Source organism: Medicago truncatula, chromosome 6 (assembly GCF_003473485.1).
Source record: "Medicago truncatula cultivar Jemalong A17 chromosome 6, MtrunA17r5.0-ANR, whole genome shotgun sequence".
Lineage (NCBI taxonomy): Eukaryota > Viridiplantae > Streptophyta > Magnoliopsida > Fabales > Fabaceae > Medicago > Medicago truncatula.
In genome coordinates this window covers 33827079-33846372 of record NC_053047.1, presented here as the reverse complement: position 1 = coordinate 33846372, position 19294 = coordinate 33827079, and the positions used below count along the sequence as shown (strand labels likewise).

Here is a 19294-nt window from a genome sequence, read left to right as displayed (position 1 = left end):
ACTGAGAGAAGATGCGGCGTTTGTAGGATGTCTGGTCATTCCCGCAAAGATTGCATTAATATTAGACACCAGTAAAAATCTAGTCTTTATTTCGTTTGTAGGATGTCTCGTCATTTCCACAAATAATTGTAGATTTTATGGTATTTTATTGGTTATATAATTTTGATTAGTTTTTTTATTATTAGAGAGTAATTATTACATAATCATTTTTTTTGTCTTCATTATACCACTCTACTTCAAGTAGAGGGGTATTTAAAAAATAAAAAAATAAAAAAACCTAAAACGCAAGTCCAACTTGCGGGGTATTAAAAATAGTTGAAAAAAAATTAGGAAAGTACCCCGCAAGTCCAAGTAGCGGGGTACAATAAGGACAAAAAATTTGTGACTTTTTAGGGTACCCCGCAACTCCAAGTGGAGTGTTACCAGGGCTTTTGAAAAGGTAGGGCAGTTGCGCAATTTTTTGAAAAACTGGGGCATTTTTGTATTTTTTTGCATAAACAAGGGCAGAAAAAAATTCGAGGTTATACCTGCTTTTCCTCCTTCGATTCCCGCAGGCCACTATATTTTTTATTTTATTATTATTTATGGCAAATTGGCCCACACTGTTTTTCATTTTTGAGAAAAGCGCCAAAACTGTGCAACCCTATTATATATATTTTCGATTTCTGCTTTCTTCTACACCTTTCCTTGTTGCCGCCGCTGGCAGGTGCAGGCAGGTACATCATGTTTCTTTATATTTTATTATTTTGATTCCAATAAATCCTTGCTTATTTTTTGTCCTTTTGTTAATTTCTTTATCCCTTTATATGATCTCTGCACATCGTTCACGGTTTATACTTTTGTTCAATGATGAAACTTACGAATCTCATAAATATAGAGAATTATCTTTAAAAAAATCCAATCAATATTTGTACTTTATATTATATTCTTTGATGTGTACCAGAATTTTAGATCACTCTGGATCACTGTTCTTTTCTAATTTATTTAGAATGGAAACTCATGCTGTATTGAAACTTGAAAAGTTATTAGTGAGTAAGGGATGGTTACACCCATCAAATGAATGACATCCTTGGAGGCACTTGTAATGTTTCTTTGGGGTTGTGCGCATAGCGAGACTAATAGAAACATTCAAAATAAATTTGGAAAATCAGGAGAGACCGTTAGTAGGAAGTTTAGTGAAGTTTTAGAAAGTGTATGTTTGTTAGCAAAAGAAATTGTGAGGCCTCCTGATTTTAACTTTACAGAAATTCCGTCCAAAATCAAGGATGATAGAAGGTATTGGCCTTATTTTGAAGGATGTATCGGTGCTATAGATGGAACACATATTCCTGCCATATTGTTCCCACTAAAGATCAAATTCTTTATATTGGCAGAAAAGGATATCCAACACAAAATGTCATGTTAGTCTGTAATTTAGACATGTTAATCACTTTTGTTGTTGTTGGTTGGCCTGGTACTGCCCATGACACACGTATTCTCACATCAGTACTTGAAGAATAGAAAAATGTGTTCCCCTATCCTCCAGAAGGTACAATTTTTATATATATTTTTTTATAAATAGAATTTTTGATTTATATAATTCTGACAATAACTTTTATGCATAAACTAACAATGATTTATTTATTTTTTAAATATTTCTAGGAAAGTATTACTTGGTTGATGCAGGATATCCAAACATGAAAGGATATTTATCACCATGCAAAGGTGAAAGATATTACATTCCTGATTTTAGAGATGGCAGTCAAGCACAAGGTATTCATGAAGTATTCAATCATGCACATTCTTCACTTAGAAATGTCATTGAAAGAACAATTGGTGTTTGGAAGAAAAGATGACATATTTTATGTGATATGAGACCATTTCCACTAATCAAACAAGAAAAGATCATAGTTGCAACAACAACACTTCATAACTTCATTCGAATATGTGGCGTTCAAGATGAGGAATTCAACAAATGGGATCAAATTCCTGGATATATGCCTGAACATGAAGAAGAAAGAAACATTACTGAAGATTCGAGTTCATACAATTTAAGAGTACAAGATGTGAGCTACATGGATAGAGCTAGAAATCAAATAGCCACTAAGTTGTTGGAAGACAAAAATCGTTCAAGTTTATGATGTGTTATGTTTCTAATGTTGGATTATTTTCAAACTCTTTCAATTTAATTTACGATAATGTTTTATATAAAAAAAATCAGTACCTTACAAAATTTAAATATTTATAAAAAAAATGCCTTTTATTTTATTTAATAAAATCTCAAAACTCTTTTAAAAATATTTTACAAAACAAATTTTAACTTAAAGTGCAAATTAAGTTGGAAAAAACAACAAATACCAAACAACTTTAACTTCAGCTTCAAAGTTTTAATTTTCAACTTTATTCTAAAAGTAACTTTTATACCTCAAAAAAGTAGGGCCAAACGAACCCTAGTTTCATTCAAATTTAAGTTGTGAAAATAATATATCAAATTTCGATATATTAACGTAGGTAAATGTTATTAGGTGCATACAAAGAGAAGAAATAGACTGGAAAAAAAGACCATGAATGATGTTGTGTTTGTGATGACTAATTCTAAATTGGCAAAGAATAAGAAAGCTAGAAAGATGGTAGAATATAGATTTGATGACATTGATTCTGATGATGAGTGGATTGTGAACAATGATGGATGTTCACTTGAAAATGAAATTTGGAATCTTACGATAAAAGGTGAAGATTTGGAAGGAGGAACCCAAAATGAAGGAGATAATGGAGCTGCCTCTGCTGGAAATGACTATGAGATCCACAATCTTGATGAAGAATTTGAAAGACTTGGAGATGAAGATGTCATGGAAGATGTTGGGATTGATCAGAATGTTTTGAATGACTTATGAATTAGTTTTTTTTTTATGACGTTTAAGAAATTGAAATTTTAGAATGATGTTTTGTTTTTAACTGATGTTTAAGACAATGAGAATGATGATTAATGATGTTTTTTTTTATGAAAGGTTATTTTTTCAGTTTCTTTTATAATTTTGTTTATTAGGTGAGATCTTACGATCCTTGTTACGATCCTATAATTTACGCTCTTTCTATTATCCAATGATCTTTAGAGGAATCTCGATTTTGACAGCCATATCAATGTCAACACTAAGGTCTGTCTAAACCATGGTTTAACCATCTTCCCCTCATCATTCTTACGAATATCCTCCACCTTCTTCTCGATGTTCAGAATCTTTAAATTGGGACGGAACTACAACAAACAAAAATAAAACATTAGTAATACATATAAATGATAAAAAAGTACAAAGAATATATAAACATCAGTACAAAGAAAAATTCATATCTTACACATTGGGAGAGGACAAACAAGTTTGATAACCGAACATGATATAAATCAAACTCGGCTGACTCCTCCTCCTCAACATCGGGGTGGACATCATTATCGACATTCTCCTTAGCCTCATCATTATATGAAACTTCCTCCTCAACATGGGGTTGGGGGATCGAGATCGTGCATCTACCCCGGCCCTACCCTTTCTTACTTTGCTTGCCACTTCGATCTGATGTAACCACTCTAGCCTAGTAGATGCAGTCATGGTAGTTTTAGTGCCTCTAACTCAATCCATGTGTTAGTCCATATCTCAAACAATCAAAATCATATATACAAATCAACAAAAATATCTACTTTTCAGCACATCCTGAACAGTTTCGAATTATATAATCTGAAACCAGTAACAATCTGGTTCAAATTATATAATTCGAACTTGTTCAACACCCAAAAACACAATAAAACTTGAGAACAATATATCTTAGAAATGCAACCTTGCCTTGTGTTTGGTGTTTGAAAATGCATGATTTAGACCAAAAAAAACTTCAAAAATCACACAATGTGTGGTGATTTGGATTTTGGATGGTGTGAGAGAAACTAAGGCAAATTTAGAAACTACTAGAAGGAGGGAGGGTGTTTGGTTCTGGAATCTAATAACTACTTAAAACAGTTTATCTTACAAATTATTTTTAATAGGTAATTTTTTTTCAAAGAAAGTATTTTTCATTTAATTTTGAATACAATTTTTAATTATTAAATGTCAAAATCAAAAAGAAAGAAAAATTCTCTAAGAAATTGTCCAAATTGGCAGGAAAAAAAAAATTCAACAAAATTATCATATCTCACCTACAATTACAAAGTCGTGATTCTGATGAGTTCTACACCCCCACACAAAAACTTTCTTCCAACCAAAACTTAGAAATCGAGTAAACCATCAAATTAGTCTATATTTTTGTAAGTGATTATCAAATTAGTCATTGACTCTATTAATATTTTAAAATAGTTGTTGTCTTTGTCAAAGATTTATCAATTAAGTCTCACGCCGTGTGAAAAAAACATAGAAACATGGATCTAATTGAGAAACTTTTGACAAAGACATTGACTATTTTAAAATATAGTCAAAATTTCTCAATTAAATCCATATTTCTGTGTTTTTCATAGGAGTTAATCAATAAACTTTTGTCAAAGACAAAACTATTTTAAAATATTGATAGAGTCGGGAACTAAATTGATAACCACTTAGGACCAAATTGATGGTTTACTTCTAAAAAAAATATCTTTTATCATTGTGACAGTCACACTCACATGCAAAAGTCTAACTCCTAAACCAATTCTTTACAATATTTTCAGATAATCCTCAAAATGCTTACTCATCCAAACGGTGATTCATAATTGCACGTTTTCTCCAATCACTAATCAAAATCCATACATTATTATAATATTTCACAAACTCAGATTCAGAATCCCTCTTGTTTCTTCCTCTGTTTTTCTTCTTCCTTTTCTGAATCTTGCAGAAAGTTCAATTTTTTCCTTAAAAAATGGCGAATTTAAGCATGACCCAGTTGAAAACTCGTAATTCTGCATCTCGGTTTTCATTCAATTTCTCTAAGAAGGTTTATCCACGTCCTAGTAGAGTTGATTTTAAGGTGTTTGCTTCTGAGGGTCAAGTTTCAGAGCCTGATCTTAGTGTCAAAGTTAATGGCTTACATATGCCAAATCCGTTCGTCATTGGATCAGGTCCACCTGGGACTAATTATACTGTAATGAAAAGAGCTTTCGATGAAGGTTGGGGCGGTGTCATTGCCAAAACTGTGAGTTTTTTTTATTAATTTGTTTATAGACTTGTTTTCAGTGCTTGATTAATGTAATAGGCAAGGTTTTAAATGATGGTCGAGGTCACGATCCAGCTAAGGATTTTGCGATTTCGGCTGTTACAGATGCTGCATTACATATTGCGGTTTTCGCGGTGTGAATTATTCAAATATTGTACAAGTCTTGTTAAAATTATTTATACTATCATTTAATGTATTATAACTTAATTTTTAATGTCCCAGTGAGCTTAGCTCAGTTGCCCGGGGTTCGAACCCCGGACAGGGGCACATTTAAAATGTGAGCCACTAGGCTACCTGACAAAAAAAAAAAAAAACTTAATTTTTAATTGTTTCTTCATAATTTAATGCTAAAACTGTGAGTTTTTAATTCAAAAGTTGAGTGCTTGATTTGTTGGTAATTGTGGGAGTGATTTTGTGCTGTTATTAGTAATACATGTGCATGGAACTTAGTAATAGAAGTAATGTATTAATGTGATTGACTTGTTTGAGCTTATGTATGATATAAAGACTTGTGATACAATGCTTACAGGAACATCTTTTGACATAACCATAAGCTGTTTTTCAGCTTATTTCCATAATCTCTATGTGGTAGCTTGTAGCTTATAGATTGTACATCAACATTTATATGATAAGCGTTTATGCTATAAGTGCTTAGTTAAGCGGTTTATCGATACAAAAGGGCTTAAATAGTTGCTGTTTCAGACGTTTGTGGTTTTGTTTTGCATAACTTATGTTGAATGGTTCATTTTTTGACATTTTGTATGTACAGATTAGGAAAGGGTCATGACACATATAACTGGTAATTGTTACTCACATATCGTTTCTTTAGAATGTGCTCGATTCCAAATGTGAAATGCTATATTTTCTTTGGTGACTGTTCAAATGGGTAATCAAGAATAGCCCTTTTCTCATGAGTAGTCTTGTTCTTGGCTTCTTGCTATGGACAATTTGAACTGTACCATTTTCTTGATACATAAACCCAACATAAAGAATAATCAGTGTTATATACGAAGTTAGTAGGTGTTTGTACATTGGAGTAATTTTAATGTTTGCATATTTTGTAATATTCATTTAGAGAAGTTTGCTGATTGGGATTCTGAAGCACTAATTGCATGGTTCTTGAATGAAATTGAACCATTATAAAAATAGTTTCTTAATGAAGGCAATGCCTTAGTTTATTCCAAGAGGAGTGCTAGAAACAAACTCTCAAACACATTCTTTCGAAGAGACACTTTTTTTATTGATTGAAATTCACATGGGTTCCACCGAATCATGTGGGTCCCATATAAATTTGGTGGAACGGGACCCATATGAATTTTAATCAATAAAAAAGTGTTTGAAAGTATGCGTTAAAGAGTGTGTTATAAGCATTATTCTTATTCCAAGGACAGTTTTTTCCTTTATTAACCAGCCCTGCAGCAAACAACTCGCTGTATCTCGGTTGGGGCATAATTAACATTATCCTCTTTTGAAATCCTCGTCTCCTGTGCATTCAGTTGTACTACACATTGTTCTCAACCGAAGATCGCAAAAATAGTGGTTTGTTCAAATTCCGCTATGCGGCAGTGCTATAATGCCACTCTATGAAGCCCGGATACGAGATACGATACTACACCGATACGGAAAAATTTCAAAAATCAAGATACGATACGGCTGGGATACGTTAATAAAAAAATTATATAATTAAATGTACAATATAATTATAACCATTTTTTTTAATATGCAGGTATATTAGCAAACAAAAGAAACCAGTCATATGTCTCTAAAAAAAATCTCAGTCATAGGCTCGTAGCACATCAACATTAATATAAATAATTATGACGATTAAGAGAGTGATGATTAGTCAGTTACATAGACAATATATCTCAAAAAGAGCACAATTAGTGTTATACTATATCTAAAATGTACATTGTTAGTGTTATACTATATTGATCCAAAAAAGAAGCACTATATCCATAAAAGAACACATCGGTACTCCAGAGTTAAGAGGTCTCGTATCCCGAGATCTATGTGAAGAGAATAATCTTCGGTGAGTGAACAATGAGGCTATGCTTTCTACAAGGCACTGTAAGCTCATGGTCAATCCATTCATCGAAACAGAAGGACGGCCAACCCATAAGAGAAGAGGCTTATCCGGTTAACATTAATTGCGAAATATCGGGGCAGGTATCGGTGCAGGATAATCATCGAATACTCTTCAGATAAGTATCGGGAAGTATCGGATAATTATTTTTTTTAAAAATAAAATTTAATCTTCGGATACTCTCTTATACGTATCGGGAAGTATCGGGCAGGTATCGGTGCAGGATACACAGGAGATACGATACGTCATCCATTTTGAAGTATCGGGGCTTCACAGATGCCACTAAAGTTGTAATTTGACGACACTTTTTCCTAAATAGTGTGTTGCGCTGTAACAATCTGTTCAAGCTCCGCTACTCGATACTGCTAGAGCACTGCTATTTGACTACACTACTATGTTACGGAACATAACTTGACCTTATAATGAAATATGAAATATCTCAATTTCTTTCTGTTGTAACTGTTCTGTTTGCTTTTCGAAGCAATTTACTTTTAATGTTTTTGATCTGAATACTGTGCAATAATTGTAATTTGAAAGATTGCAATAAGATTTGATTATTTGTTTTTCTAGGTATCACTTGATGCAGCAAAAGTTATAAATGTAACTCCTCGTTATGCCCGGCTACGGGCTAATGCAAATGGATCTGCAAAAGGAGAAATTATTGGGTGGCAGAACATTGAACTTATCAGTGATAGACCGCTTGAAACCATGTTGAAAGAATTTAAGCAATTAAAAGAGGAGTACCCTGATAGAATTCTCATCGCTTCAATCATGGAAGAGTACAATAAAGCCGCATGGGAGGAGCTTATCGATAGAGTCGAACAAACTGGAATTGTAAGATGTGTTTCTTGGTTGAGTTTGAGAAGTTTAATATTTCTTCCTATGTTTTAAAAACCGAACTAGACATCGATCCAGCGAGACCTTCGTGTCATGGTTCAGCCTCTTTAAATAGCCTGAACAAGGACAAAACCGTGACCGAACCATGAAAATAACTGAATGTAGTAAAAGCTGATTCAAGGTTCAACCGGTTGAACTGTTGGTTCGGTTTTTAAATCACTGTTTTTTTCTATCTTAACAAATCCGATAGCTGAATTTTTTTTTTATATTCTTTTAGGATGCAATTGAAATAAACTTCTCGTGTCCTCATGGTATGCCGGAGCGCAAAATGGGCGCTGCTGTTGGGCAAGATTGTGCTCTTCTTGAAGAAGTTTGTGGATGGATAAATGCAAAGGCTACGGTTCCTGTTTGGGCTAAGATGACTCCCAATATAACTGATATTTCACAGGTTGGTATTTAATCATGTCCTTTTATAACTGTACTTTTAACCATATTTTAACGTGTTTAAGAAGTGGAAACTTGTCAAATTATCAAATTTTTGGTTTATAATATCACTGAAATTTCTGACTTATGTGAGCATTTCACATACTTAATGAGTCTGCGTGCTTGCAAACTTGAAAATTTTCACATACTTAAAAACTTGAAAATTTTGTTCTAAGAAGCCTCTCTGACTTATGTGAGCATGCAAACTGTTTTGTAGCCAAAAATGATAGTTGTTTTTCACACAATTAAAGGCCTGTCCATTTAAACTTTAAACAGGTCATTTAGATTGTGTACAAAAGTGATTACTTTTTCGGACAATCTTTCAGTGAAGTTGTTTACTATTCATAACAGTTTCTCAAAATAAGTTGGGAACTGATTATTTCAAGATTCTGATTCTTAAAAGCAGATTACCCAAATATCTCAGAAGTTTCTAAAAATGACTTTTTACACGATGATTCTGTTAAAAGAAAAATCAAGATCGGTTGCCATTGGATCAAGATCGGACAATCGAGATTTAAACTCGATGTTTTAGATTAAAAAAATAAAAATAAAAATCTGCAATAGAATTTGGATTGGCCGATCTCGATCCAATGACCACCGATGTGTCGAGCATGAATGCATGAGATTGCTGAGTGCAGGAAATCCTAATCCCCCAACCAAACAAGGCTTTATGCTCTTCCCACAACCCTTTTGCATGTGAAACTGTTCTGATTTCCCTTTAGTTAGAAGATGTGAATTACACTTTCAGTCTTTCATGATTATCATGTTAGTTATTTCGAGGATTTTTCTGTTTGTAGCCAGCAAGGGTTGCTCTAAGTTCAGGATGCGAGGGAGTAGCTGCTATAAATACAATCATGAGCGTCATGGGAATCAATCTCAATACATTACGTCCTGAACCTTGCGTTGAGGGGTTCGCAATCTCACTTACACCAAATTCATTGGTCTCTTTGTTTTTTCAGTCATCTTAAATAAAGCATCTAATTTGTCAAAAATTCTGTTAGGTACTCAACTCCAGGTGGTTATTCTGCAAAAGCAGTTCATCCGATAGCACTTGGGAAGGTTATGAGTATTGCAAAAATGATGAAATCAGAGTTTGATAGTGAGAACTATTCACTTTCTGCTATTGGTGGTGTTGAGACTGGTGGTGATGCTGCTGAGTTTATTCTTCTTGGTGCAAATACTGTCCAGGTATGATGAAAGAATCACCTTTTAGCCTTGTAACACCAACACTTTAAATTGAAGGCGTATTCGTTGTCCGACATGTGTCAGTTTCAGACATCGACACGACACATGTGGTTGCATTCAATCACTTGGTGTCCGTGTCAGTGCTTCCTATATTTTTAGTCCGTCTTGATACTGAGTACTGACAATGGTAGGATATTCTATCCTTTGGTCCACCCGTTTTCTCCTTGTTAAAGGGAATGCCTTCTGTATTTGATCCTTGATATTGAACGTGGAGTCCCTGATTCTTTGCCTGGTTACTTGGGAATAGTGGTATCTTGCATGCTATCTGTTTCTCTGTCAAAAAAATCAAGACAAGTTTATGTTTTGATCAACTTTGTTAAAAGCATTCTCAAGTTGTCTACCATGAAAAATATGGCTTAATAATGTAATTCAAAGAAGAAAAAACGTAGATGAGATTCTTCCACTCAATAGGGTTGACCTAACAAAAGCATGCTTAGGTTTGCAAGTGGGGAAGATATGTACATACAGGGATACTCTTTAATGGAAGGTCCCTTGTTCACTTCATTATGAAAAACATTACACCAACTTTCTATTGAAGGTGACACCAACATTACACCAACTTATGTGGTTACATTCAATCACTTTCATTTTAAATTATTACCCGTGCTAGTGTTGTGTCTGCAGCAGTGCTCATAGTTTGTTGCTCTTCGGCCTTGATTAGGATTGTCGCTTGTAGGAGGATATCTATGGATTTCATATAAAAGTATATGTGCTTTTCAAATTATTACTAGTGTCTACATGTCAGTGTCATGTTTGGTGTCTATGTCAGTGTTTCGTAGCGTGTTGCTCTTCGGTCTTGAACAGGATTGTCCCTGGTAGGAGGATACATCTGAGTTTTATCTAATAGTAGATGATCTTGCTTAAATCGCAGGTCTGCACTGGTGTTATGATGCATGGCTATGGTCTTGTGAAGAAGCTTTCTCTTGAGCTAAAAGATTTCATGAAAAAGCACAATTTCACATCAATAGAAGATTTCAGAGGGTATGATTTCAAAACTTATAAATACATCCCTTCCAATTTTCTCATGCAAACAATAAAGAAAAACATGTTGAATTTTTCTCTCCCCTTTATTTATTTTTAAATTTTTCTGAATAAAAATCACAGGGCCTCTCTTCAGTATTTTACTACACACACTGACTTGGTGCATAGGCAGCAAGAAGCAATTAAGCAAAGGAAAGCCATAAAGAAAGGCTTGCAATCTGATAAAGACTGGACAGGAGATGGTTTTGTGAAAGAAAGTGAAAGCATGGTTTCTAATTAAAAAAAGTTGAATCAAATTAATAAACTTTTCTTCTATGATTATATATAGCTCATGCAAATGAAGTGGTGAAGGATATTTATTTTCTTTGATTATTAATAAATTGATACTTGTCCTTCTAAGAATATTTTGAATTGTTTTATATTAGGATGTAATAAAAGTGTGTTCTCTAAAAAGTGTATAAAATTCTTGGAAGATTACCATTATCCTCAACTTTCATGGCATCGTCAAATATGTCATGTTTTTGCTGGATATATTTTTTTGGTCATCAAGGCTTAGGTGTTTTTGTTTTTTTTTGTTTTTTGGTTTCTCATGGTTTCCTTCCATCGGAGGTAATCTTATTCAAAGCGTATCAGACATTAAATGTAGACACCTCTTTCAACCGGAATTTAAACTTTGGTTCGCCACATTGTGAGAGTCTAATCTAACCCCTTTCGCTAGAATCAACTCCTGTTTGTTGGGTCGATCATTTTCCGTGTACATGTTTACCTACAGCCTTGACTTCTTTGGTAAGTTTCAGAAAAATTACGTTATCGGTGGCTCGATTAGTTTGGCGCCATATTTGTCGTGTGGTACTACCAAAACATATCACAAAATTGAACCAAATAAAACAAAAACAATATGCCATCCCCTTGAAAACCACTCTCGGATGACAATACCGGAAGCTTTTAAGCTATTATTCAACCAATTCGAGAAAACAAAGTATTTGTTTCACCCCTCCCTAATAATAAACCCAGACCATGACAAATGAATTACGAGATCCACAAACTGCGAGATATTTGCCACTTTTCCATTGAAGAGAACGTTATTTCGTTGCAAGCAAATACACCACGCCATTGTTAACCAAATTAAGTGCGATGCCTTTTTACATTTGTTCCTCTTAGAAACTGAGTTGGAAACCAAGAAAACATTTATCAACTCTTCTCCCCAACCTATTGCATTCCACTTCATCCAATTAAAAATCGATCTCTAAATCTCCTTCGTTTTTGCACAGTTCGCTAACAAATGTCCCGTCATCTCAATTTCATTGAAACCAAAGACACAACTTTGTTCAATATCGGCGCCATCAAAATTGTGTTTTCGGATGGAGACTACTTCAAGAAAAAGTTTCAACTAGAGTGGAATTATGGAGAAGAGGAGTGATCAATGACATTCATTAACAAAGTTTCCAGCAACCAAACGAAAGAATCCGACATTGCAGCTTGAGGCCGAACATGCAGCCGCAGCCTGCATAATTCTGCAGCTCCAATTCCCTCTACCAAGACCAATTAACTTCCCAGCTGCTGTAACTCTGATTTCTCTTTGCAACTGTTACAGTTTTGTCTGTGACAGCGCGAATAACTAAAAAATTCTGATGCAGAAGGGAAGAAGGGCAAGGGAAGATGGTGAAAGGATATTATTGTAAACTGAACCGCTTTACTATATATATTGGTTGTAACACCGTAAATCCTAAATTTAATGTAGAAATAAACGGGTCTATAGCTGCTCTGGAGGCATCATTGGCCGAATTGTGTGAACAAAGATCGTGTCTCATTGTCTTTCGATTTTTTCGTTTTATTATTAATTTATTGTATAATTCACATATTATTAATTATAATGACATCTTTAGAGGTTTATGCTCTCAATCTTTCATATGCATATGATCTAGAATCATAAAAGTCTACCCTTGATTTTGGTTGACATATACATGATCGCACAGTACCCCTGACGTGACCAACATGTCACCCCAATAGTGCCATCCCATGTTAGAAAAGCTTCACAAAGACACACATGCCACATGACAGTGATGATGTGATTGAAAATATTCCAGTTGCAAAATAGTGGATATACAATAAAATAATACTATAGTATGTCAAAATTTAGTGATTTGGAACATTTTAACGTCACCAAATATGGAAAGTTAAACCTTTAAATCTCAAGACTAATATTTGTTACTGGATTGACTAGCCATGTGAATACAACGTGGTGAGTTAAGCAACATTTCATAGAATATTTTCATAATGATAGTGGTGTATGTCACATTTGACCTGAAATCACTATGTATTTAGATGTAAGGTAGGAGTCAAATAATTTAGTGTCATTTAAACGTTGTTCATAAAAGGATTACTATAAAGTCGGTTGATGGATACTCCACAAATCATGTTAATTACAGAATAGAATTGTCCCTCCTACATAATAGGAGAAATGTCTCTAGATCCAATTTTGAATTGGACAAGTGCGACATAGTCTATGTCTTGTGTTCAAATAGGCATAATGGCAAAAGGATAACGATAAACATGATCATTATCACATAAATGTTTTATTAGATCACATATCATCATGATTATTTGTCGTTGTTTAAACTCCCATTATCTATGAGACATCGAGATATACAAAGAATGATAAAAAGACTGTTACAATATTTGAAGTATAGAATCGATAGCGAAAATACATTAAAGAATTTACTAATAGAGCATAATACCAGCAATATCAAATCCCAGTTCATGTTTTATGTTTAAAGCCTAAATAATTTCATAACAACTACTATATTTCCATACTTAAACTATAATAATTATCGAAAGACATTGATATATCATTAGTTCATGTGGTAATCAAAAGACATTGATATAGCACGAGTTCATGTGGATGTGATAAACACCATACATATCTTTGATATTGCAAAACACATTTATCAAATACTATTAGGTATATTTATTACAAAGAAATGAGTAATAAGTGTGTCTTCGTGAGTAGAGATAATACATTGCAATATGTTAGAACTTAGAATAGAACTGAGGTTTAAATTAATCATAAATTTCAAATTTTTCAGTTATTTATCTCAATGGATAGAATTTTAGCAATTAAACTACTTAACAAAAGAAAAAATAGTTAAGTCTATTCTACGATAAAAAAAATCTATTTTTTTATGGGCGGATTTGTTTTATATTAAAAGTAATAAAATTTAATAGTGTTACTCATATGTATAAAGAGAGATGTCATCGTGAGCTTAGCTCAGTTGGTATGGACAATGCATAAAATATGCAAGGTCCGGGTTCAAACTCCGGTCACCACTAAAAAAAAAAGATACTATGGATTATCTCTATCTTTCTTAAAAAAAGGGCAATCTCTATCTAACACTTTTTCACGATCACTCTTTTATTTTATGAAATTTATGGATGTACCACAAATTAAAAATGAGTTCTTTATAATAGTGAGACTCGAATGAATTTTATTCAATAAGAGAGTGAATGTTAAAAAGAGACTCGTATGATTTATAATTCATAAACTAAAAGGAAAGGAAATAGTAGATAACAACTGCAATTAATTAATGAGATAAGGGGAAATACTATAGATTAATTAATTTATAACAACATTCATTGCCCATTAATTTCACATAAAATAACATTTCAAACATGGACATGACAATTTGACAATAATTGAAACCTTAATTAATTAACCTATCTTAGGATATTACATGCACAACCACACTACTGAAAATCAAGTCATCAACCTCTAAATTGATGGATTTCTTCTGAATGTGCACTCACTTGAAGATGTAGTAGCATCTGGTTCACTAGAAGATGAAGTTGCCTGAGTTAGTTCCCTAAGTTGTGAATGCATGTTGTTTATGAAAGCCATTGAATTCTGTTGTGGTTCCTTCATTGCTTCTTTTAGCTTACTAAGTGCCAAACAATATGCTTCCTGCATATATTGGTTTAATAATATTCATGAGATTAATTTTGATTCATTTCTGTGTAAAACATATTTCATTGTCAACCAAAATCATACATCATCATTTGTATGATTTTTAAAGTAGATATAATTTAAATCAAATGCTTAATTAATGATCCAACATTTTTAAATCAATTAAATGCCCCAATCACAAATCAATTTTTTTGTTTTTACAAATATATATTGTACTTTGTAAAACTACCAATTTTCTAGGCTTGACATGAGAAAATGCTAATATTGGCGTTTTAGGGTATGAGAATCATATATGCATTCACATATTCAGTAAGTCAATCATAATAGTTGGACGAAAATTGGACAATTCAAGTCTAATTACTTTTTCGGATAGGATATGATAAAACTATTTTAAAACATTTTTTTTTTAAGAAGGCAATCAATTTTCTTCACAAATATATATTGTAATTTTTAAAACTACCATTTTTATAGGTTTGACATGAGAAAATGCTAATATTGGTGTTTTAGGGATTTGTAATCAAGAGAATCATATATGCATTCACATATTCAGTTAGTCAATCAAAATGGTTGGATGAAAATCGGACGATTTAGGTCTAACTATTTTTTTTGGATAGGATCTGATAAAACTATTTTGAAACATAACTTGAAATACAAGTCATATGATTTTTATCAGACGATCAAGATATATATATTTTTTTTTACTAAAGAAAAAAGTGTATTTTATTTTTAACGATCGAGATTTTTGGATGGCTCAATTCACGACATGTTGGAGATCAAATTTTTGTTGTTTTTGGGTAGCAGAGATGAATATAGAAGCTAGTGAAAATGTATAGCTGGTAATTTTTTTTTTTTTTTTTACTTTATCATGAATTTTATTTTCTAAAATGTATAATGTATGTTTTAGTAAAACAAAGATAAAAATTACAAATGAAACTTTTCTTTTCTAATAGTATGAGGAACTCAGAATAAAAAATCAAACACTGCCATATTAAGGTTTTGGAGCTCAATTTTTTCAAAAATCATAAAAGTTGTTGTGATGAGTCAAATGATTCTCCTAAAATGTGCAATTTAAAGTGATGATGCTGCATATTTAAAGTTCTATAACATAGTGAATTAAAGATAGTATTACTTGTTTCAAAAAGTGTACATTCTTAAAGACAATGTTTCAGTAATAATAACACTTTTCTGAAAATCTAATGCTTTATAATTAATTAAGACCAGCATTAGCCACAAAGATTCTGATATATTTCTATATATTAAACTTTTCAGCATATCCTTTTAGAAAATTTTAAACATAATATCTAACTAGGTCCCAACTAGAAACTAGTTTAGAAAAAGTAAATATTCTATGCATTGATTTTGATCAAAACAACTGTGTGTTTGGATGGAGAGTTTAGGAGGGAAAGGGAGGGGAAGATTTACTTTTCTTTTTTAAATTATGGATTTTATAAAATGACTTTTAGAAAATTGAATTAACAACATGATAATTGATCATATAATACTTCAAAAACACTTAATTTATTTTAAAAAAACATTTTATATTTTTCGTAATTTAAAAAATAAAAATGAACCCTCCTCCCCTTCCTAAACCCTCCACCCAAACAAAAGTTGTCATTCAAAAAAGTAAATGTTATTATAATTGGATTTACATCCTAGTTAATAAAAAATTATTTGATGAAGTCATTTCTTAGTATTTTACTTTATCTTAAACCCTCCAATTTTCAGAAGAATATGAGTCTCAATAAATCTAAAATTCGATTGAAGGCAAAATTACCTGAAATTTATTAAGTAATTGAACTCAATGACTTGACTATTTATAAGGATAATTATTTAGAACACTAAAAAGACAATACTGAAAATATTAAATTTATCACCAAGGAAGTAGATTATTTTTTTTGGATTTATAACAAGGATGCTAAGAAATTAAATATCCTCTGCAAACCTTTGCGGCCTAAAGTAAATGTGAAAAGACATGATATAATATCTGAAGACTTAGCATGCACAAACACAGAGACAAATAGAAAAAATGTCACAATCAAGGAATTGGAACAAAAAACTATGCTAAATATTCACAGTGTAGAGTCTCATTCAATATTAGGAATAGACACATCCTTTAACCAAAACCATGAAGTATCCATCAATCAATGGATTTAATTTCCTATATTGTGTCATCTTTCATGTTATATTTGACTGACTTTTCAGTACTTGACACATCTAATCCATCACAAAGATATATAAATAACTATTCTGTTAAAAACATTCATTCATTCATTGGTGTTTGTGTCAAAAAGAGAGAGAGAGAGAGAGAAAAAATTGAAAAGTGTTACCATGAAGAGATCAAGCTCAGATTGGCTTAACATATCCAAGTTTTGTTTCTTCAGTGTTTGCTTTTTATCTGATTTCTCTATCTCCAAGTTAGAAATGTCACCAACCTAAAAACATAGAGAGAAAATATTTCAAATGTCTCACATGCTTAAATCAAATGAAAAAATACAAAGACTTGTAGAAAAAATGATCAATAAATGAGGTCTTTTATTTATTACTAAATAAATGAGCTCTTATATTATGAATCATTATATGTTGTGTTTAGATATATTGTGCACCAAAAGGTTAATTTTTATGCTTAAGAGTCTTGATGAGCAATAGTCTATATATCTTGTTCATGCTTTAATTGTTAAACAAACTCTTGGTTATCAACTATATAGGTTAATTAATTAATAAAATTACATAAGTTAATTCATAAAATTAAAGAGGTTGAATTTGAGGAGTAAATCTTCATTTATAAGTTATGATTTCTCTCTTTGAACAAATTGGACTCTTAAATTCATATCATCACCACTTTTATAAACCCTAAAAAAAATTACAACTTTTATATAGTTACATATTAAAAAAAGGTTATGCATTACCGAATTGTATATATTTAGACTTCATATTATATGATCTCATCACTATATTTGGTATATAGAATTCAATCCAAAGGATAATCTTTTTGTTATTTTTTTTCATTATTTAATATTCAACACATTTACAAAACAATGAGTGTTAACAAAAGTTAACAAAACAAATTTTTTTTTTTCATAAGAGAAGGAAAAGAAAACAATACTATATATCTATATCACATTCACATTGAACATCTATCAATTGGAGGCAGATAGTTAAGAATGAATTCAATAAATTGTACTAGTATATCTAAAAAAAACTAATATATTAGTTAATTTGATATAAATTGCCCATTAAAAAAAATTGATATAAATTGTAAACAAATTAGTATTCTTCACTTATATATATATATATATATATATATATATATAGAGAGAGAGAGAGAGAGAGAGAGAGAGAGATTAAAGACCTTCAAACAATCCAAGTGAGCTTGAACAAGAAGTTCATAGAGAGGATGGTTAGAGATTCTTGTCTTAAGAATCTCATCATTTTCCTCTTGATGATCATGTTCATGAACACCACCTTCTTTATGTTGTAATTCCAATTCTTCTTGATTTTCTTCTTGTTTGTACTTCTCATGATCAACAACAAAACTATTCATCTTAGATTCCATATAACTATTTTTGAGTAGATGAAATAAAAACCTTTGATATACCACATCTACAACACTGCTCATATATACTATTTATCTCAAAACATTGAAAAACATATATAATAATATTGTACTATATGATAAGGTCAGTGAGATTGAGATTCTCCTACTTTTGGAAGTAATCAAACAAATTGAATGACCCTTGCATGCATACGTGGTAATAATAAGAGAGAATCAGTCAGAAGAAAAAAATATTAGATTTTTTTTCAGAACTTGAATGAAAAGATTCAAGTGTGTGTGGAGGGGGGTGTAAGGGCCTAACGGGGGGGTGTAGTCTTTTTGTTTCCTCTGATTTACTGTCTTTTTCCACTAATGAAAGCAACATTTCAAAGTTTTCTCGAGCAATGGTGTGACCCTTTTGTTAGTACACTGCTTCCTTACATTTTCTGTCTTTTTTTCTTCCACTTTTTTTTTTACTAATAATCTATTGAAAAATGCTAACAAATACTTTGAGAGAGGTTAAAAAATCAAATATAGTAGTAATTATAGGGGATTTCTACGGTACACCTCCGGTACTCTTACTTCAAAAATTTATAATTTAACGATTATTTTATGAAATAAAGAGTTATTTATCAATATTTGTATTTTAGAAAACATCGTTTTATAAGAAGAAAAAAAACATCATTTCATTGTTTATAAGAATTATATTAAATTTTTAACATTTTCTGGTAAAAAATAATCAATATTCTTTGTTATATGTAACAAAATTAAAAAAAAATAGATTTTTTTCGTCGACGCTTTTGGTAAATACGATTTAATTATGTAATTGTCAATGATAGAAAACAGTTCTTTTTCTTCAAAAAAAACAACTCGTTTAATCATTAATTTAATAATTTGGTGTACCGGTACACTCAAATTGTTGGATGTACCATAAAATTTGCCGTAATTATATCCGATCTTGTGTAATCAACTCTTCAAAGGTTTAAAAAATATCACTTTTCATTTTAATTTTTTTTTTTTTGTTTCCTTA

The 19294-nt window shown here is 31.7% G+C and overlaps 2 protein-coding genes across 2 annotated transcripts; one reads left to right on the top strand and one right to left on the bottom strand.

Annotated features, from left to right (window-relative positions):
• Positions 1 to 4624: 4624 nt before the first annotated feature.
• LOC11414639 (dihydropyrimidine dehydrogenase (NADP(+)), chloroplastic) lies at positions 4625 to 11224 on the top strand. Its single transcript, XM_003619830.4, has 7 exons — positions 4625 to 5121; positions 7796 to 8059; positions 8340 to 8510; positions 9343 to 9455; positions 9547 to 9733; positions 10662 to 10771; positions 10895 to 11224. The coding sequence occupies exons 1-7, from the start codon at positions 4849 to 4851 to the stop codon at positions 11049 to 11051; spliced, it is 1275 nt and encodes a 424-aa protein (XP_003619878.1). The 5' UTR covers positions 4625 to 4848; the 3' UTR covers positions 11052 to 11224.
• A 3132-nt stretch (positions 11225 to 14356) lies between these two features.
• LOC11411627 (homeobox protein knotted-1-like 2) lies at positions 14357 to 18680 on the bottom strand. The gene is made up of 3 exons (XM_003619828.4): positions 18082 to 18680; positions 17060 to 17164; positions 14357 to 14729 (listed from the first exon to the last, which is right to left on the bottom strand). The coding sequence occupies exons 1-3, from the start codon at positions 18346 to 18348 to the stop codon at positions 14541 to 14543; spliced, it is 561 nt and encodes a 186-aa protein (XP_003619876.2). The 5' UTR covers positions 18349 to 18680; the 3' UTR covers positions 14357 to 14540.
• Positions 18681 to 19294: the final 614 nt, after the last annotated feature.

Excerpts from the sequence above, each read along its gene's own strand:
- LOC11414639 (XM_003619830.4), top strand. The coding sequence starts at position 4,849 with ATGGCGAATTTAAGCATGACCCAGTTGAAAACTCGTAATTCTGCATCT. Across the intron at positions 8,511-9,342 it reads ATATAACTGATATTTCACAG|CCAGCAAGGGTTGCTCTAAG; the intron begins GTTGGTATTTAA and ends TTCTGTTTGTAG. Across the intron at positions 10,772-10,894 it reads TCAATAGAAGATTTCAGAGG|GGCCTCTCTTCAGTATTTTA; the intron begins GTATGATTTCAA and ends TAAAAATCACAG.
- LOC11411627 (XM_003619828.4), bottom strand. The coding sequence starts at position 18,348 with ATGAGCAGTGTTGTAGATGTGGTATATCAAAGGTTTTTATTTCATCTA. Across the intron at positions 17,165-18,081 it reads CTCACTTGGATTGTTTGAAG|GTTGGTGACATTTCTAACTT; the intron begins GTCTTTAATCTC and ends CTATGTTTTTAG. Across the intron at positions 14,730-17,059 it reads CTGAGCTTGATCTCTTCATG|GAAGCATATTGTTTGGCACT; the intron begins GTAACACTTTTC and ends CAATATATGCAG.